This window comes from Podarcis cretensis, assembly GCF_951804945.1.
Source record: "Podarcis cretensis genome assembly, chromosome: 10".
NCBI classification, from domain to species: Eukaryota; Metazoa; Chordata; class Lepidosauria; order Squamata; family Lacertidae; genus Podarcis; species Podarcis cretensis.
Genome location: NC_137179.1, coordinates 74,250,434 through 74,272,552, shown reverse-complemented (window position 1 = coordinate 74,272,552; position 22,119 = coordinate 74,250,434). Strand labels below are relative to the sequence as shown.

At 41.3% G+C, this 22,119-nt stretch overlaps 1 protein-coding gene across 5 annotated transcripts in view; it reads left to right on the top strand.

The window, feature by feature from the left end:
• The window catches only part of CACNA2D1 (calcium voltage-gated channel auxiliary subunit alpha2delta 1), a 404,289-nt gene that overhangs the window by 181,275 nt on the left and 200,895 nt on the right, over positions 1-22,119 (top strand). For all 5 annotated transcript variants that reach the window (XM_079993561.1, XM_079993559.1, XM_079993562.1 and 2 more), the window contains exon 4: positions 13,781-13,840. In XM_079993561.1, coding sequence (XP_079849687.1) covers positions 13,781-13,840 — 60 coding nt within the window. The remainder of the gene's footprint in view (positions 1-13,780; positions 13,841-22,119) is intronic.

The following is a 22,119-nucleotide window of genomic DNA, read 5'->3' as shown; positions in this document are numbered from 1 at the left end:
GATGGAAGAAATCCCGACTAAAGAACTATGGCAAGAAAAATTGATTGACTACGCAGAATTGGCAAAATTGACACACAAACTACATGACAAGGATAACTCTGATTTTAAAGATGAATGGGAACCCTTTACAAGGTATTTAAAGAAACAACAAAACGAACTGGACTCCTTGGTGGGCTTTGAATAAACATTCACAAACTTTTTATTGATAACATTTGGATAGTTAAATTAAGGATCTGTACAGTTTTGTAACATGCAGAAAATAACATGTTGATAAACCAGTGAGAGGAGCTGAGGGAAGTCTGAGGGGGGGGGGATGATATGTTTTTTGATAAAATGTTATGTTGAAATTACTCATAATTTTTTTTTTAAAAAAATGCATCTAAAATGTTTTCAAAAAACTATGTAAAACAGTCATGTTCCCTTGTAGCTAATTAATTCAAGGTTTCCAGGAATGCCAGTTTTCAAATGCCTGTGAGTTGTATCGTATTACAGTAAGGGTATGGTACCCAGCTGGAGTAGACCCATTGCAATCAGTGAGTTTAAGTGAGGTGTGATTAATGTAAATCCATTGGCTTCAGTGACTCTACTCTGAGTATGAATTATTATTTCTAAACTTGAATCTAGAATTTATAAATTAATACATGGACATTTTATGCAGATCTGCACCTATTTTTTTTACTAGGGAGGGGGCTGATTTGTAAGTTTCTTCCCTGGTTGCACTGGGGTCTGGGAAGGGTGAGCTGTCTGCTGCTGGTAAGAGAGGCAAAGACCTTGGGAACAACTGGTGATCTTGCTGAATCAGAGCATGCTCAAAATAGTGTCAAGACATAGATGACAAAGGTGATGGAAAGCTTATAATATTGCACTGTGGGAATCGTTCAGCATCTTGGTATGGTGCTGTTGGTCCAGATGATGCTGATGGTTTCTCTTTATAAATGGGAGGCGTGAGAGACTCACAAAACAAAGTAGCACCAGAAGTGGCATGAAGTGTTGTGTTTTGTGTATGCAAGTGAGATTTTGATGCTTTGTGGTTTTCTTGTAAGTTAGGTGGTGGTAATTTTAACTTTCCTTTATATGCAGAGAAGTGGGAGACATCCTAATTAAACACCTTTGCTGGAAATCAGCAGTGAAAAATCCAGGCTGTTGAGTTCAGTTATCAAAGCTTTAAGCATTACAAAAACCCATTTAGAACTAATAGAACAAGCAACTCTTCAGAAATCTCTTTTCAGGATCCAGGGTATCACAGTTTTGCTATTGAAAGAGTTTGAGAGGGAACAGGAAAAAATAGGGCAAAGTGTTGGCAGTAGGCCTCTGGCCAAAGGAGTCTTGAGCCACTAAAACACCTAGGATAAATATGTTTTGACTCTAGATGCTAAATTTAAACCATGGGAATTAATTGGAATTAGTATTAGTAGAATAAGTATTGGAATTATTCTACTCAGGGTGTGTATGGATGGGAAGCATGATGTTGAAATGGAAAACTTAGGATTCCGCAAGGCACATGCTGTGAGCAGCAGCTTCTCATAGACTTTTCTTGATATCTAGACAAATGTTCCTCTCTGTTCCAATATAAGGTTATGGAGGAATAGCACTACATTAACCAGAGATTTGTGGCATGTTGGTTACAGTTGGGTATGTCAAAGAAATGTCAAACTTCTATTCAGTATGATTATATTTAATGCTGGAGTCCCGGAACTTAAGTGTGTTTATTTGGATATGTTGAATGTGTTGGGTGAAGTTAAGAAGCTAGCCTAGAAATTTATGTGTGAAAATATCAAGCTGCCATTCTAAATACAATATCATCAATTAAATTTACAGAAAGTTAATGAAGTTTAGTCCTTACTAGATGGCCACGTTTTCTGCATCGGTGATGGAATGCCAAAATGTGCTATTGTTCAGTTTAGCAATTAATCTCCTTTGTACAGAAGAATCCTTTTATACTAAAACAATTTATTCCTAGTGTACACAATTACACATTGGCAGACATTCAGAAAGGAGAGCTAATTGGTAAACCTGACTTTTTATTAGTATGGGGAGAGGGGTGTTCAAATCTTGATACAGAAACGAGGCACAAGGTATTGTTTACTTTTATCTAATAAATCAAGCTGGGTTGCAAAAAGGACTGTAATTTGCCAGCTGTGGAACTTTCAATTTACACTCTCTGAAATCAAATGCTATGCGAGTCATTTTTTTGTTTTTGCAGGCTGCATCTGAATTTGTTTGGAGTCTTAAACAATCAGCTGAACATACCTTTGATGTATTAAGAGGCAATGAAACTTGATTGGTATCTAGTCTGCTTCTGTACATGGCAATAGTTTCTTGCCCGGTTAAGATTTCTGCGGAATTGTTTACCTTGAAAATAGTGGGACAGTCAAAGCGTAGCTCCTTTTAGAATGAGACTTCAGAAGCGTTCAGGTGATATATTTCTTTGATACCCAAATGTAATGATATATTCAAGGGGATTGCATCTTTAAAAATGTTGAAAATCAGATAAATGATTTAAATGGAGAATAAGTATGGCTTTGCTCTGAATGAACTAGACACTGGATTCAAAATTAAACCGAGTTGTCTGATTTTGGCAAAAGGCAAATAAAGGCAGCCTCAGTTGCTGTTTGTAGCTGATGTTTCAGATGATTGACCTAGAGAAGGCAGCATCTCAGTGGTAGGACACCTGCTTTGCATGCAGAGTTTCGGGTTCAGTCCCTGACATCTGCAGGGAGGGCTTAGAGGGACTCCCTTCCCAAAACCTTGAAGAGCTGCTGTCAGTCAGAGGAGACAATGGAGCACAAGTGTGCACTGCCTTCCTAGAGCTGTTGAATTTTAGTGGTGAGAGCGAGAGCTGGTGTGCAATGCTTAGGATCATGAACTAGGAAATCTCCACCTCAGCACTAGAAAGAGCCATGAATTCTCTCTTGCTTTTCTTAGGCAACTATTCTCTGCCAACCTTCTTTTTTCATATTTTATTAATTTTATTGAAATTATTTAGCACATAAATCAATTACACTGACAACAAAAACAGAACAAACCACTACCCATGACCCCCAAAGCAAAACAAACAAGACAGTAAAACAGTAAAACAGTAAAACACCCCCTTGCCACCCCCTCCACCTCAAAAGCAGCAACAGTCTCGTTTCTGGTGCTTTACCAGAACTCAGAAGAAAGGAGAAGAGGGGAGTCTAATATTGCAGTTGTTCTATAATTCCTCTCCGACAGACTCTGGAGTTGGGGGTATCATCTGGTGTTCCTTCTCTGTGAGGCAGAGACTCGCCCTAAACTCTCTGCTTTTAGATTACAGCTGGTGAGGTGTTGCAGCTGATGAGATGTCTTCGGTAACAGGCAACTGGCAATAAAACAATAAAATAGGCCAATAAAGTAAAACAACAAGGGGACTACAATTAAAACTAGTGGGCTGTGAAAAAGAATTTAAAACATTGAAAGCTGAGCTATAGGGTCAGAGATCCGCTAGAAGCTGCTGCCTCGGACGCCATCTTAACCGGAACTAGCTTACTCCAGTAAAACAAAAAAATAAAATAAAAGAGAAATTTGTCACACATATATATACCATATTTTCATTCCAAATTCTTCTTTTTCAACTTCCTTCATCCTGTACACAGTTTTCTATTTTCTCCTTCTAAACTGTCTCTTTTTTGAATTATTTTTACGATTTTTCCAAATTGTAACCTAAGAACCATAAATCTTCCTGCAGAAGTTAATCGGAACAAGACCAGGTATTTATCGGGGACACTGCTTTTTAAATATTCTCTACATTTCCCCCATTCTTTCTGGAACTTTTGTTTGGGCTGCTCCCTATTCTTTGCCAACCTTCACTCAGATCTACAGTATGGAAGTGATGATACTGTCATGCCTTACAGGGCTGTTGTAAGGATTAGGAATAAATATTAGTGAAGAGCATTTCACACTTTGAAATGTGTTACATAAATGTAAATTATATTTGATATTAATTGTGTCACCAGTTGTTCCATGCATTGAATTTTCCTGAGAAAACAAATGTGCCCTCATGTTTAAAGGCTGTGAATTATTGCAGCATAAATGTGACATTTTTTAAAAAGAGAGTCTTGGAAATGAGCAGAATAAATTGTATGTTAAAAGAAGTAACAGTGTTCTCCAACTGGATAAGCTGTTCTCGCAAGATTTTACTGCTGGTTGTCAGGACAAATTTGCAAGGCTATTTCTTACTCTCTTTCCACTCATTTTTCTTCATATTTTAGCTACAGCACTCTCTTATCGTAAATTCACATCTGAAACATTTCCCGGTACTATCAGGTTGTCATAGCATTGTGGCTGTTCTATCAAGCTCTCAATTTCTGCAGCTCCTGACAGTCGGGGGGAGGATGAGGGGCTAATGGACCATCTGACACTAACAAAAATGGGTGACTGGTTGGTAAGCTCCAGGTTTCAATCCTTGAAGTAGATAGCCTGCCTTAAATTAACGCAGGGTTTTCAATTTGCTGGGGTTCTAGCAAGAGAGCATTTAACTTGTTTCTGGGAACCATGGCTCACTTTCACCGGAGGGCTTTGCCCTACTTTCGTGATTTAGGCCAGGAAGTCTGCAGTAAATTAAACATATTCTTGGGTTGTTGTTTTGTTTTTCATAGCACGTTAATTACATGTCAGCAGGTTCATACATAGGATTGTCTAAATAAAGAACTGGGGCGAACCTTAGACGTCATCTAGTCCAACCCTATATTGAAAGGAGGATCTGTGGTGCAGGATTTAAGTACAGCATCCCTGGCCAGTGCTTAAATACCTCTAATGCATAACCCCCAATGGATTAAGCATACAAGCATCTGGTCCAGAAGTGGGGATGTGGACCAGAAATGGCTGGGAGTGTGTTCATGTCTTCCTGCTACCTTGGGAGGATCATATCATACATATGAACACATAGGTGGCTAGCCTAAATACACTTGTTAATAGCTTGAATAGTTGAGGGTGGCTTCAATAATTATTGGGTGAAGTGTATAGACTCTGTTGATCTTTCATACAGCCAGTTTCCAGGTGCTGCTCCCATAGGCAGTGCCTGGTACACATGGGAGCTAGATCCTGGCTATGGTTCCAGTCTAATACCTCCCTTGTCAACTTGCTCTTTCTTTTTACCTCTTTCCCTCCCTCCCTTTTCAAACTTGTTCTGTCTTATAGCCCCTGTGCTGGAGAGGAAGCCTTCACTTATCTACTCTGCAACATTCAGAAATATTTGCAGCACAATAGGCACACAGAAGCCACAATACTTCATTTTTAAAGAAGAAAATCCCTTAGACATTTACAGAGTGTGATGTGATATGCAATATCTTATTCCCTGGAAATTGAATTGGTATATACACTTCTGTTTCATTATGTGTCTTTGGGTATTTTTCTTTCTCAAATACCCTAGGAGAAAATCATATATGGTAATGTGATAAAAACACCAGGAAGAATAAATGTACTGAATTGTATACAATATTACAAAGAAATAAGTCTGTGTCAGCACCATTCATGAGGTATTCCAGGTTTCCGTTTGTGAGAGAGAGACTTTTTTTGCTGATAACTTGGCATATGAATATTTACAATCAAATGTGTCAAATGAAAAAGGGAGCTAATGCCAGTAGTATAATTTTATGTGTCAGTGGGTTGGCACTGTTTAAATTCCTTTGAGATTAAGCAGAGATTTCAGTTCAAATATATATAATGCAAAACATTGTATTTGTCATACAATGCTTATTTATGAAATATATTACATTTGCAGAACCACACTTCCCCAAACTGGTGCCCTCAACATGTTCCGAACTACAACTCGCATCAGCACCAGCCAGCATGGCCAATGGTCCATGGCCAATGGCCAGGGATAATAGGAGTTGTAGTCCAGAAATCTTGAGGATGCAAAATTGGAGAAGACTGCACAAGACTACAGGATAGCACTAAATTGCAATCCTATTTCTTTACCCATAGCCATTGTGGATAAGAACCTTCACTAAAATAATAAAATAACTGGAAAAGGCCTCCATTTCACCTACATGTCAGGCTAGTTAACCCACCCCCTTCCTCAATGGTCTTTAACTCGCATCATGGCTTGTAATTATCATTAGAGCACACCCTGATTGCAATTTCTGCAGCCCAAATCCCAGTATACAAAAGGCAATTGTAAAGAGGCATTCCTCAGTGCATTCCTCGGGCATTCCTTTCAGTGAGGTTAATGTCAGTTCTGGACGGGGCGGATTATACAAAAATGTAGAATTATGTTACTTATCAGTGAACAGAAAAGTAATCCCTCGATCTATACTTCCCATCTATGGAAAAGAAGTAACATTTCCCTGTAAGGGTTATTAAGTGGCATAACTGCCTTGCAGAATACGTGGAGACTATGATTACGGAGAACAACTGATTGTATTTTAAAACATAATTACTAGGATCAAAGCAGCAAATGCTGGAAAGTCTTTGTCAAGTAGATTAAATGCACTGGAGATGTTTAGTCTCCTAAGAATCCTTAGGTTGGGAAGAAACCAAAAATTCATCAGAATCATTCCTGACCCGGCAAGTTAATACAATGCATTGTATAAAGATCTGTTGTACACCAAAGGGAGAGAGCAAGAGGCAAGAGCACAGATGAGCTGGCTTCAGTCTTCCCCTTTGCAACTCTTTAACCACCACCACTGCTAGTTACATTTTTTGTAATAGTTAAGTGGATTTCAGCCAGATTATCAGAGGTGTACACCTCTGTTAAGATCATACCTATAAATGTACTGTATGCATGTGACAAATGTGCACTGGAGATCTGTGACTAGCTGCCACCTCATGTTCCAGTATAAGATTGGTGATGGACCCGAGTTTGCCTCTTGCAGTGAAGTGTGTTTGATAACAGCATGTGTAAAATGTTCCGCACTGGAGAGTATAACATAACATTGGAAAAGGGTGATGGAGGTGGCCACATACTGCCCATGCTGCAAATGTGCATTTAAGACTTTTCAGAAAAGTAACATTTTAAAAAATGAATTAGTAATGTGCACCCAATGTGAGTCATGTTACCTTAGTGCTGCTAACAAATGCAGCATGATAATTTGAGCAAAAATGTTCTTAGTAGGATGGCTTTCAGTCCTAATGTGGCTGGTAACATGCTGGGCAGACACAAAAGCATTTTTGTGACTAAAATTTCATCCACCATGAAATGAGATTCTAGGAAATCTGGTGCCACTCTCATTTCTCATAGTGCACTGCACAGTATTTTCCTCACATATGTGATCAGTTTGTAGTGTCTCCACACTGATGGAACAAATTTAATTGCTTTCCAACATATTTTAATGCTACAGTTTCTATAATTCAGTATTTTCCTAATTGTGCCTTGCACTACTGCTTGTCTGCAGGAATCCATCATTATGTACTAATAGTGCATTGGCTGAAATTTACTCAGCCTGAGCCCCATGTTGCTGCATGCTCTCATGAGAAAGAGTCCATCCCCGAGGACGTGTATGCAGTGTAATTGTATTACCTGTACTAGATCAAACCCATAGAATAACCAGAGAGATACCTGGTCTCTAACTTTGCCTCCTCCAAATAAGTGGCTCTAGATAGCTTGTACAAAAAGAGAGACAGAGGGAGAAGCTCATCATCCTTTTGAAGTTCAGGTAGCTGGTGTGTTACATCCAAAGTTGGCAATGGACATTGCAGGCCCTTGGCTCTTAAGCCTGACTCCTTTACCTGCCTTGCCTACTTAATGAGGCTCTTAAGCTGTGACTAAACTTGTGAGTCACAAAGTCAAATGTGCCCACCAACTGTGTATGGTGGCATGAAAGGGTGGAGGTTGCGGGAATGAGATACTAGGTTAGCAAGCCACCATGTCCACTTGGTACATTTGGTCCACCAAGCTAAATGCAAGCTGATCAGCATTCAGCTTGGTGGACCAACGGTTGTGTGTGCCTAGTCCAGTCCAAGAGAGAGGCTAAGTGACTGCCCCTCTGCAAGGAAACTGGATGTCTAACTTGGCAGAGGAAGATTGTTTACTCCAGAACGATACTTTCCAGCATCTTGGAGAAGAGCACTTTTAACACTGAACTACAATTGACCATGTGTGAGCTGCGGAAATGTAGGGGAACCTCCTTACGCAAGACAGTGATGTGAGATTTCTGGGAACAGAGCACAACAAAGAGAGAGAATTCTGGCTATTAGATGAATATAAAAAATAGTAATGATGGTTTGAAGTGATAGATTTAATTTTACTTTACTGTATTGTTTCAGGCATGTTTTGATATTCCCTTAGCTTCCTTGGGTCACTGGCAGAGGAAGAGGAATGTGGGGGGAGCGCACTGCCCCTGGCAGCGCGATCCCCAGGGTGCCATCGTGGCGGCCCCCCCACCCGTGCTGGACACCCCACCCCTGTGGGTGGCATGCCCCACCCCCAGGGCGTGCGCCCCACCCCTGGGATGCGTGCCTCGCCTGCTCTCCGCCCCCGGTGCTGGAGTATGAAGCTCCGCCACTGCCTTGGGTATTGCTTGCATAACAGTAATTCCTTAGAATCCTGCTTTTTGTCTGTTAGTTTTTAGTCTCGCAGACAGAGGTGTAATGACTGTCTGTTTTCACAAGGTATAATAATAGCCTGAAGTATTAAGAGGCTTTCAGATGTGCATACTTCAACTACTTAAAGCGGGTTGTGAGCAGCACAAAAGGGCAGATCTTATTGTACTGTATACTATTGTGATACCTTTTAAAAAGGGTCATCATATTAGCTGTCAGAATTGTGTGCTGGTCGTGAAGAGATAAAGAAGTGACTAATAAAACAAAATAAACTGTGAAGATGAATAAGCCTCCTTGGGAGCTGCTCTTTTTAGATCAGATAATTTTTCCTCATGTTTCTTTCCTTCTGATGGCAGCACATCAAAACCTTTTCTCAGATTACTAACACAGAGCCCCTTGGGATGCATGGGCCAGACCTTTCAAGGCACAGCCAGTTTTCAGACTGATGGATGATCCGGCCTTTTCTTTTTGGTGATCTTTCATATCTCTGTAAAATGAACAGAAAAGTTCAGAGGCTGCACAAAGTAAATATCATAATTTATGTGCTTCTTCTATTTCTGTTCATTTACATTTTATGGTAGATTTTGGCCTACAGAATAAGGGGTTAGCAACTGCACCAGAAAGATTAATAAAAATCCACCACCTTCCCTTTTCTTAACTTACTGAGTGGGAAGACTGGCTCAAGGGCAAAGATAGCTTTTTAAAAGGATAATTGTTTCTGCATTAATAACAGATGACTCATTGAATTGTAGGTTGCTGGAGGAGCAGAGATCATAGTTCTAAGATGTGCATGGGCATGCAATTCTGACATGCAGGGACATTGTTGCTTGCAGTGGTTTTTAAGATTATTGTTAATAAATGATACTCTGCTGAGATGCAAACAGTATCAGCAGTCATCATCAACGACAACTACAACAACAACAATATCAATCATAGAATCATAGTTAGAGGGGACCGCAAGGGTCATCTAGTCCAACTCCTTGCAATGCAGGAATCTCAGCTAAAGCATCCATGACAGATGGCCACCCAACCTCTGCTTAAAAACCTCCAAGGAAGGAGTGCCCATTACCTCCCAAGCGAGACTGTTCCACAGTTGAACAGCTACTACTGTCAGAAAGTTACTCCTGATGTTTAGTTGGAATCTCCTTTCTTGTAACTTGAAGCCACTGGTTTTAGTCCCACCTCCAGAGCAGGAGAAAACAAGCTTGCTCCATCTTCCATTTGGCAGCCCTTGAGATATTTGAAGATGGCTATCATATTTCCACAGCACAAAGTTTGTGATTCCATCAAAAAAAGAAAAAGAAAGGAAGAAAGAAATGGGGACAACATTTGCCCTCCTCCAGTCTGCTGGGACCTTACCTGTTTTCCAAGAATGCCCAAAGATCATAGACAAGGGCTCCAAGATTACCATATTTTTTGCTCTATAAGACTCACTTTTTCCCCTCCTAAAAAGTAAGGGGAAATGTGTGTGTGTCTTATAGAGCGAATGCTGGCTGTGCAGTTATCCCAGAAGCCAGAACAGCAAGAGGGATTTCTGCTTTCACTGCACAGCGATCCTTCTTGCTCTTCTGGCTTCTGAGATTCAGAATATTTTTTTCCTTGTTTTCCTCCTCCAAAAACTAGGTGTGTCTTGTGGTCTGGTGCATCTTATAGAGATTTGAATTCATTTACAGTAGCTAGGTGTTCCCTTACTACCTCTTTTCCTATTTTGGGCTGCAGCTCCCTCCCTACATCATTTATTCAGTTATCACCAGGTTGGCCAAAGTAGATGTTGAGTTAGTTCCACCTTCTTCTGTCACCCAAAAGCATTTTTCCATATTCTCCACACAGAGGACTGACCACCTACTGGTTTTTCCTCTTACTTAGGACATAGCCAAAGAAACTTTTATTATTATTTTTAACCACTCTTGCAAGCCTGAACCCATTCTGAACTTTAGTCAGCCTGGCCTTCCCTCTGCAACTGTTGGCTACTCGTGTATACTTCTCCTTTCTGATTTCCCCTTTCTTCCATTTCTTAACTCTCATCTGTAAGCCTCTTTTGCAGCCACACCAGTTTCCTTAGATGCCTCCCACTTTTCTTTCTTGTTGGAGTTGTCTGCATTTTGGCCTTCAATATTTCTCCTTTTAGAAACTCCAAACCATTTTGGACTCACTTCTCTTTGAGTATTTCTGATTCTGACCAAGGGATCTCACCCAGTATCTCCTTAAACTTTTTGAAATTGGCCTTCTTAAAGTCCAGAGTCTAACTACACTCAGCTTTCCCTTGCCTCCCTTGAAACCCAGAGGACACGGTCACTTCCTTCCCAGTTTCTGCGTACTTCCACTTCATCAATCCGTTTCTCCCTGGCAGTGAGGACCAGCTGAAGATAGATGATCCCATTGTTGCTTCTTCCACCTTCTGGGAAACAACAACAGAAACAACAGTTAGTTGGTGGTTCTTTTTGAGTGGTCAGAGGACTTTCTATACATTGACTCAGTTCATTGTTGTTGTTTAGTCGTCTTAGTTGTGTTCGACTCTCTGTGACCCCATGAACCAGAGCATGCCTTGGAAACTCTCACTTTCTTCTCCTTTTTTATGTCCATGGAGTTTTCTTGGCAAAATACCGGAGTGGATTGCCAGTTCCTTCTTCAGGTGGATCACATTTAGTCTAAAATCTTGGCTATGATCTGTCCATCTTGGGTGGCCCTGCAGGGCATAGCTCATCGCTTCTTGGAGTTATTCAAGCCCCTGAATGCAAATGAGGGAGTGCATGGATTCCTGAGCAAATATTGCCGCTGCTGCACTTCTTTCCACTCCTGCTGCCACATTACCAGGGGATAAATTGATTTTATTGGTATTTTCTTATAAATATTTTATACTACTTTATATAAACTGCTTAGAGTTTTCTCTGAATAAGTGGTCTATAAATTTTGTTAAACATGATAAATAAAATAAGCCATGGTTTGGCTTAGTGTTATGTTTGAACTCAGGATTGCTCCAACTAATCACAACCTGGAACCAAGGCTTGTACTCCCATTAGTGCTGTCTGCATTGCAAAGACTGAAGTCTTGTTCACATAACTACTGAAAACATGGAGTTTGTCTGAACTTAGTAAGGACATTAAAAAGGCCTCCACTCACGTTGGGCAATTGCAGTCACAGCCACATTCTATGTGGAATTAATATCTAGTGTTTAAAGCCTTGGAAGGGAGATTCCTTCCGTCTTGCCTCACCCTTGCCTGCTAATCACTTAGTGACTGGGAGCATAAAGGGATGACTTGCACATGTGTCTGGCCACCACGGATCTAACCCAATGGAGAGAACATTAATATTGCCTTCTCCCATAATCTTTCTTTAATATACATTTTTATTTTTCCAACCCTTGTGGCCAACAATAATAAAAGAAGAACAAAGAAGAAATAAATGAAGAACCACAGGGAGTCATGTGAGAATTATCAGCAGGAAATATTGTGTCATCTAAAATGTTTACTTGAGCTATAAAGTCATACTGCATCTCATAAAAATCAACTTAGCCTTCACTTCTGTGGCATTTTGGGTTGGTTTCTCTAACAAAACAACGCTTCACACTTGCAAAGAACACACTTTCCTTGTGGCTCAATCACAGTGCACACATTTAGCCGCTATTCATCAAGTGATTTACATGAATGTGTGAAACAGTCCACCAATATATTCTGTTTCTATTAGCTGCCCCCCTTCACTGTTTTACTTATTGCTTTCTCTTCCTGATTTTCTCCACCTCTTATTGACATATTCCCTATTTCTACAAATATCTGTGTATGCTGTGCCCTATCATGGTACTGAACCATTGGCTGGATTTATCCCTCCAGCTGCTGGCATTATTATCATGGAAAGGACTATGAACCCTGGTTGCAGCACAGAGTTTACACAATGAACATTATGGAAATGCATTTCTGTGTTCTCAACAACTTTGGTAATATGAATTGCTGAGGATCACTGAATGAAAAAAAAGAAGTGGATGAGATTATTATCTCATATTCAAAAAGAAGTGGATGAGATTATTTGCGTGTTGCAAACAAATCAGATTTTATTTGTTTGTACCCTGTCTTTCTGTTGTGATAAAAGAACCCTCCAAGAAAACTAAAAACCTAATTTAAAATGTGATACAATTAAATATAAGGAAGTTGGAATACATAAACAAAGCACAGTAGAGGAAGGGAAAGATTATATACCGTATTTTTTGCTCTATAAGATGCACCAGACCACAAGACGCACCTAGTTTTTGGAAGAGGAAAACAAGAAAAAAATATTTTGAATCTCAGAAGCCAGAACAGCAAGAGGGATCGCTGCGCAGTGAAAGCAGAAATCCCTCTTGCTGTTCTGGCTTCTGGGATAGCTGCGCAGCCTGCATTCGCTCCATAAGACGCACACACATTTCCCCTTACTTTTTAGGAGGGAAAAAGTGAGTCTTCTAGAGCAAAAAATACGGTAGATGCGAAATACTTATAATAGGATGCTGAAAGTCACATTCATATGATCTTTCAGAAGTGCAATTGATATGACTCTTGTTCTGTAGAACTTGCTTACAACTGAAGAATATTTGTTTAGATTTTAAGCTTGTTGGCTCCTCAGATTCTCAGGGCAGGTGCCATCATTTTTGTCATAAGATACTTGTAGTCACTAGGGACGTGGGTGGCGCTGTGGGTAAAACCTCAGCGCCTAGGACTTGCCAATCATCAGGTCGGCGGTTCGAATCCCCACGGCGGGGTGCGCTCCCGTTGCTCGGTCCCAGCGCCTGCCAACCTAGCAGTTCGAAAGCACCCCCGGGTGCAAGTAGATAAATAGGGACCGCTTACTAGCGGGAAGGTAAACGATGTTTCCGTGTGCTGCGCTGGCTCGCCAGATGCAGCTTGTCACGCTGGCCACGTGACCCGGAAGTGTCTCCGGACAGCGCTGGCCCCTGGCCTCTTAAGTGAGATGGGCGCACAACCCTAGAGTCTGTCAAGACTGGCCCGTACGGGCAGGGGTACCTTTACCTTTACCTTACTTGTAGTCACTAATGTGTGTACATTATAGTTTAAACTGACTTAATAGTAACTGAAGTCCCTGAGGACTGTACTTGTTGAGAGGAACTTAACTGAGGGGATTCCACAGGTATACTAATGTACCGTATTTTTCGCTCTTAAGTCTGTAGTGTGCACATGTTCTCAGTGTTGTTGACCAGGTGTTTTATATTGGGAAGATAGTAGGATCCCTTTAATTTGCAATGCACCTTGTTTGAAAATTATTTGACAGCTAAATCTTATTATTTTCATTCCTTTAGCGCCTTGCTGAAGCAGCAGAGAGATTTCAGAAAGAACATCAGTGGCAGGATGAGTTCGCGGTGAGTTTTTCTTCACTCTTTTTTTTCAAATATTGATGGCTCCCATTTTCTAATTTTCCAATATGCTTTGTACATTTCATCCTTGTTTCAACCTGGCTGCCTCAAGATATGCCATATGTATACAGTTGGATGCTGTTGAGGAAAACTTTGCTAGCTTGTTTTGTAGTTAACAGACAGTGGAGATTGACTCTCAAACACTTGTAATGCTATGATAACTTATTAAAATCAATGTTAAATCTGTGATTTGGAAGTGAGATTTGAGCTGCAATCCCAACCCCCCTCATCTGAGAGTAACCCCCCATTCAAGTCAAGAGGACTTATTTCTGATGGTTAGGACTGCATTGTAAATTAATTTAGATGTCAGCCTAAGAGTAGCTCACACATTCATTATTTCCCTGATTTACTCTTAATACTTTACCAGATGTCACTGAGATATCTTTGAGATATCACAATCTCTTGCTTCCTAAAATCCTGTTCCAACTCTGGCTACAAAAGGAGCATATGTCCATCATTATGCACATCAGGATAAAATTTTGCTAGTCAAGAGATACATGTTGTGAACCTTTAAGAAAATGATAGACTTCTGTCATTTAATTAGCAACTGACCCAAAATAGAATTCCAACTAGTGACTCAGAGTTCTTACTTGAAATTGTTTGATTAATGTGATCAATATTCTCTCATGCCTTCTTTAAGGAGTGAAACAAATTTCTAACGTTTGCGGGGTTCCCATCTGAGCCTGCAGCTCTTCTACACCATTGCTCTTGCCGGCATCAGTCTCTTGGTAATATTGCCTGTATATGAAATCTAGGTGTAACTAATGTTAGGAACCCCCCCCCCCCCAGATGTCCTTTTCATTGTGCATTTACTTTGAAATTTGCTGGAAGCAAAATTTCAGTGGCAATTCTAGTTTGGTTGGAATTTTCCAACTATACAGAACTTGGATGGGTGGCTGTCTGACTTGATAAACACTCTCCTGCAGTTTCACTTTTTTCCCCTGTGTTTTCAACAAGAAGGAAAGATGGCGGACTTGTACATTCTGGCACAAGGTGCACAGAATTCATCCAATTTCACTGCCAGGAAAGTTTTGCCAAATTGTACTGAGAAATATAATATTTTATGAATGCATTCAGTGAAAGAAATTCTAGCGTTAACACCGTATCAGCATGAAGCAAAGCATGCACCTTTCTCTTTTGAACTGGGATGAGGAAATGGTGTATATAGAATATAATAACCTTGACATTAGGTTATGCAATTTAATTTTGAATAAACGTATTAAGCTTCTCATAATTTAATTTGCTCAGTTTTAGCCAGAAGTAATCATTCATTTCTTCTGGCCTACTTTTTAAAGAAAATGTCTGTTCAAATTAGTTTGCACACGGATCTGTCTGCTAAGCGTACCTTTCAGTGTAATTCTTCATTTTTCTAATGGCTGTTTTACGAAATGGAATCAGCTCTGTAGAATGTCTTTTTTGCCATTGGACTTGAGCAAGGAACACTTGTCCTCTGGGTGAAATTGAGCTCATTGGTATATATATAGTACCCAACTTGTTTTGGAGTGATGGAATCCTTGCAGTACAGCATGAGTTACAGACAAAGCAAACCTCTTTGGGAGGGGGAATGGAGATTGGTTTGGCTTCACGTTAGCTCCAAATCAGCAATGATCTTGACTGGCAAATTGAAGCTTCCGCTGGAGCAAGATCTAGCACTGCAGCCCATATGACCCAGCACTCCTGCCTTCAGATCCCCAACCATTTGTTGTGTATTTTGGGGGAGGCTACAGGGGGCTCTTAAGCAGAGGTGGGGAGGATGGGGAAGCAGAAGTGGGATTGTGTGAGCTGCTTTCCTATAGCACAACTATTGATACAACACTGTGTATATTTTTAGATGCTGGCTATGGCCCTATATTCTTGTCCTTGTTTGTCTCTAGCTGCCCCAGTGCCAGCTTCTCCATTTCTCACCTCTTTCACCTCCTCCATTCCATTGCTCTGGATCTCACAGTGCTGCCATTCTTCCTTCAGAGTCATTCACATCTCTTTTCCTTCCTTCATTTCCCCTTCCCATAGGGCAGAAGATGGAGCTGGTGGGTTTTGGCACTTAACTGCTGCCATGGCACTGGTGGGAGCTGGCCAGGATTGATGAGTAGTGGGAGGTCCTGCTGCTGGTTTCTCCAAAAAGAGCGGCAGCTGCTCCCACCTTTCCTCACAGACATTTCTGCCATCACACTTATCATCATAAGGAAAGAAGTCTTTCACTGTGCAGATGTCTGTGCTGATGTACAGGCATCTTGGATGCATGCCAAGTGTCATGGCTTCACACTAGGGGTGTGCTAGCAGCCCTCTACTTAAAAGGGTGAGAAGAAGGGCCCAATGAGTTGTTGTTGTTTTGGTAGCAACCCATTGATCAACATTACAGCTGATTCTGCCTTGAGCATGATGGATGGGGAGAGGGACTCAACAGCATGGGAACAGCAGCCACACAAACAGCCCTGAGAGGGACAGAAAGTTGCTCCTTGGAATAAGCTAATACAGGGGTTCCCAAACTAAGGGCCGTGGGCCGGATCAGGTCCAAGGGACTCGTTTATCCGGCCCGCAGCAACCCCCGCTGCCCACTGCCACCTCCCACTCTTAGCTGGGCTGCGCGGCTGCCCACTTCCAGGTTGGAGGAGCACCAGAAATAGCTGGTGCGCATGTGCAAGTTTTATTTGCGCATGCGCAAGCGTTATTTCCAGTGCACATCCGGGTCGGAGGAGGCCTGTGCACATGTGCACAAGCTATTTCCGGTGCTCCTCCGACCGAGGCGTGTGCTGGAAATAGCGTGTGTGCACGCATATGGGCATGCGCTTCCCCACCCTCCAGCCCACCACGCGATCGGTGCTGGAGACACCGGCCCAAGGCGCGGTAACTTTGCCGACCCCTAAGCTAATAGGAAACGAGCTAAAATGTGGTGGAAGGAATAAAGCAAGTTGAATCATACAACTTATTCATTACATTTCTTACTTTATTTATAGGTCACCCTTTATGTGCACAAAACAAATGAAATACCGTGAAAATCCCTGAAATGAGAAGTAATTGGCTAGAAATATTATCTAATGGAAATATTAAAAAAGGGGGTAAAACTCCCCAAAATTCTGAGCTATTATAATCCTATCTCGACCCAGGTGAAGCAAAGCGCAGTAATAAAGGATTGAGGACTCAAAGGCACAGTTTCTAATACTGAATTTACAAAAAAGGTTTGAAAAACTAAATGGGAAGTTTTAGACAAAGCCCAACTTAAAGGAAGCAAAGCACAGTAATAAAGAGTTGAGGACTCAGCTGTGAAAATTCTAGTGTTCCTTTACCAAAAGGTTTAAAAAACCTAAATGGCACAAATTCAAAGAAAGGCATACCCCCCTTTTTTGAATTTTGGTCATTTAAGGTTTATGATTTTTCTGTTTCCTTTTGAGGAAACTGAATAGTTCAGTGAAACGAGGTTTGTAGCCGGAATCCCGTTAAGGCTTTGTTCAATTTTAGGTTTTTCTAATTTTTTCCTTAAACTTTTTGATTCTTATTATTTAGTTTATTTCCATTAGATAATATTTCTAGTTGATTACTTCTCTTTCAGGGATTTTCATGGTATTTCATTTGTTTTGTGCAATTTTTCGGTTCTGTGTCTTTTTTCTACTATCCTTTATGTGCAGGCAAAGAACTCCTAAACAAACAAGCAAATTCTGAATTTCACAAACCTGCCAATGTTTCATATTGAAATGCCGAACATCACGCCTCAGCCTCTCATGCTCACTTCAAACATCCCTCTTTGGATACTGTCAATGCACTGGAAGCCCTACCTTGGAAGAGTGGCAAAAAAGAAAAATCTATTTTACAGAATGCATCTTTCAACCTCGATTTTCCATTCATTTTTAATGGCACCTTCTATAATAAAGTTTTAATAGCTTTTTAATGCTTGCATCTATAATTTAAAGCTGAAGTGAATGGGATAATTACTAAAAAGGGTGACTTAAGATTGCAAAGGAATGGTAGAGACCTTGTTAAATATACACTCAAATTAAAAGGCAGCAGTTTTTATTAAGTATTGGCTCATAATTCTTCCCCACACCAAATTTGAACACGCTGCTAATTAAAATGGACTTTATCTGCATATATTAGGTGCATATTACAGAAGTGTCACAGACTCTGAAGAAATTACTGTAAAGGAAAAATGCACAATACTGAACTGCTGGTACATTGGGAGGGGAAAAAACATTTAATTGCCATTCTTCCTTGCCTGGTTATCTTTATCATCACGTCACTTATCTGAACATGACATATCCATTTTCTTCTTATTTTAATTCTGTTATGTCCTGTTCTCACATGGTGTTTTCAGTAGTGTCCAGTTGTGGTTACTGTCCAGATCTATGCCTTTCCAGCTTGATCAGTTCTGTGGCGCAGAAAGAGACCACTCGCCAGTGCTCTCCAGGACAAAGATCATTTGATTTATCAACTAAAATATTAACTTAGTTGTGACATGAAAGTACAGGCTGATGTGTTTGAAAATAATCCTGGTATGCTCAATCCTGATTTTAAAGTGCAAGGAGCTGCTTTTCTTTTCTTGAAGAAGTGTTATGCTTTGAAGAGAGAATGGATAAGGGTGCATATAAAATAAATGATATTCTCTGAATTGGGCATTTTACAGTTATATTTGAAGTTACATTTGATTGAACTGAAATGGTTGGTTAGCTGGAGCAATTTTCTTGCAGCAGAGTCCATGATATTAATTGTCCTTACACATGAAAATGTAAGGAGTATACAATTTGAATTTTAACAGGCTGGCTCTTTCTGCTACATTTGCCTTCTACTTATATGTATGCAGAAAAATGCAAGTGTCTTCTAGGAAGTACTTATTAGGTACAACCAGTATCTTTCCAAAAATAAGTCCTCCGCTTTAATTTCTTGAGATACAGTATATTAAAGCTTGCTGATAGATATTGATTCAGAGCATTGAGTTATATACAGAAGTTTCTGAAGGTGTCTTGACTAACGGTTTGGGCACATGGCTGTTTCCAGGATGCTGAAAAAAGTCTGCAGCATAGAGATTGGATGCAGACCCACCAAGAGGGACTTTCACAGCCATGGGGCCAGCATAGAGTATAATTCAAATTTATTCCATTTCATCTGGATATGCAACCTTTTTAAAGCAAAGCATCACATGGCACTGTGGGTTAAAGCCTCAGCGCCTAGGGCTTGCCGAAAGGTCGGCGGTTCGAATCCCTGTGGCGGGGTGCGCTCCCGCTGCTTGGTCCCAGCGCCTGCCAACCTAGCAGTTCGAAAGCACCTCCGGGTGCAAGTAGATATATAGGGACCGCTTACCAGCGGGAAGGTAAACGGCGTTTCCGTGTGCGGCTCTGGCTCTGGCCAGAGCAGCGATGTCACGCTGGCCACGTGACCCGGAAGTGTCTCCGGACAGCGCTGGCCCCTGGCCTCTTAAGTGAGATGGGCGCACAACCCCAGAGTCTGTCAAGACTGGCCCGTACGGGCAGGGGTACCTTTACCTTTATCACATGGTGAAAAGATCAGAAAACAAAAAATAAAATTATCTGTAGCAGACAGTGGCACTCACCTGGCCTCCAGCTGCCCACATTGCTGCTAAGACTGTGAGGGAGAAGGGAGAGGTGGTGGCAAGCTTGGCACAATGCAAATGCGTCAGTGGAACCAATATGGCACCCGGCCAGTGCACCATGCTGACTTCGTCACCTTTCCTTGTCTTTGTACTGTATTCAGTAGCAACACAGGTGACTGAAGGTTAGGTGAACACTGGCGCCCCTCTTCATTGTCTGCTACAGCCTACATCTGATTGGGAAAAATGTTCGCAAAGCTTTTGGGCTTCTTCTATTTTTTTAGTCATTCAATTTTAGCTAGATGTATGAACCAGGATCATGGATCACCTCCACGTATTGATCACAAAACTAATTAGAAATGGCTTAGCTTCTGAAAGGCGGAAACTGAGTCCTGTGCCACTTCAATCTTTTGTGCCATTTAAATACCGCTGGAAAGAAAACACAGATGCATTATCCTTTTCAGTCTAACAATCCACCCTCCCCAACAAACACCTTATTAAAAACAAAATGCATGATGGTATTGAATTAATTAGCACCTTGCAGGTACTTTAGCCTTGTGTAATGAACAGACTGCATTGTTAACAGAAGCTTACTGGAAGCTGATGTCTTCTCTCTTCCCCTGCTTTCTAAGCACCTCCAAAGACCTCTTAACACTGCTGTAAGATTCTAATTATTTTATCTGCCATTTTCCATTCCAGATGGAGCTGCAGATTTAATAGCTATTTCAAGTTGGTAAGAGCTGACTCCTGGAGAGCAGCTGTAGTCTGGAAAGTAGGGCCGTAAAAGATTAACGTTAAAAGATTAAAGTTTTTCTTAATAAAATGCTGATTGGCTTTCTAGCTTTTAACAAATTAATCAGATGATTGTCCAATTAAAATTAAATAACTATATAATTGCAAAGGAGCAACTTCTTATCTGTTAAAAGCGAGTGCAATATGTGGTTTGTTGTTGTTTAGTCATTTAATCGTGTCCGACTCCTCGTGACCCCATGGACCAGAGAACGCCAGGCACTCCTGTCTTCCACTGTCTCCTGCAGTTTGGTCAAACTCATGTTAGTGGACAGCAAAGTGAAGTATTCCCTTTGTGAATAGATGTGTTTGTATAAGTGTGATCCAGGTCCAAATTTGCAGTCGTTTGACCCTCACTAAGACAACATTGCCCTGCTAGAGACTAGCCATCCATGTTTTGCTTTGACTACTGACCAATGTGTACAATCAGGGGTGCCAACTTGAATAAAATATTGGGGGGCAGGTAAGCCCCGCTCAGCATAATCAACCACAAGACACAGCACATGAACACCATTTGAATGACGATGCCCATCAACTTTGGGGGCCCGTTCCTCTCAAATATTTTATTGGGGCCCCCAAAGGAACCTCAACCCCTAGGAGTTGGCTCCCATGTGTACAGTTTACAAGGCCATATGCATGTTTACTTTCTTTTTTAATAGTCAGCAAACATATCTCTTTTATAAATATTTTACAAAACACAAAAACAAACCCCAGCAATAACAATGCCTCATAAACACAGTGGCAGAAAAAGACAAGTGCCTAGTGAAGTGAAGTAGTGATTGTCTATGGCTGCTAGCAAACAAATCAGCCATAGAACTTGTGCTCTGCAGTTCATTGTTTTCTGTTGCAGTTGTGAAGCCCAGGACTTCAGAACCTGCTTGTTCCTCAGGTTTCTAAGGGATCAATTAATCTGCTGAATGTTCTCTGCATTGGAAAACGCCTGTTTTGACTTTATGAATATTTCCTTGCGTATGCATGTAGTATAACAATTCTAATGCTATACTCCTGAACTTCCAGAGGAATGACTTCCCACTCTAGTCCCACCTTCTCAAGAAAAGCAGTTGCGTGTGTAGGTCCCCAGGCCACCCCTCAAATAACTTCACACATAACACGTAATTTTAGTTTTGGTTTTTGGGCACTATTTTGGCCACAACTTTATTAAAATACAAAATCAGTGAGTGGTTGTTTAGACATTGGTTATGGCTATCTGTCCCCCTGCCTGGGACAGAACTGACATCCCGAGGTCCGATCGGTAGCCAGTAGAAGAGAAAGTCAAACTGGGGGTCATTTGAGCTAAGCGTCGGACCCACGCCGCTCACCCCAGCAGCTCCCCGAAAGCTTGCCTGCCCGGTCCTATAACAAGGATTCCCATAACAGGGATTGGGCGGCCCTGGTCCCATAACAGGGATTGGACGAAATCATGGCAAGCCCCAGGATTCCTTTAACAGAATTCCCTTCAGCGCAATAGGAGGGGCAGGCACCGCCTGAACCCCTCCACCACCAGCATATTATAACCAATGCCTAACCGCAACCTTACAAGTTGTGACGAATTGCTGAGTAGTAGGCAAAAACCAAATGGCACAGCCAATCACCAAATGGCAAAATTCCTACTAGGCCCCTGCGCCAAGGCAGACGACCCCATGACAGGCAAAGCAAGGTCAACCGGAAAAGAGGGCGGGCGGGTGGGCGGGTGATCCGATGCACTCTGCAAAGAGAAAGAGAAACCAGAGTGCACCAGTATTTAAAGACTATGGTCCCACCCACCCAATTTGCAACATACAATTTGCCCCAGCAACCCGGTTACCCAATCATGATGCCAGGCAACAATTATTAACCTGCCTGGCAACAAGAGGCCTGGCCTGGTGGCCCACACCGCAACACGTGCTCTCATTTATTGGAG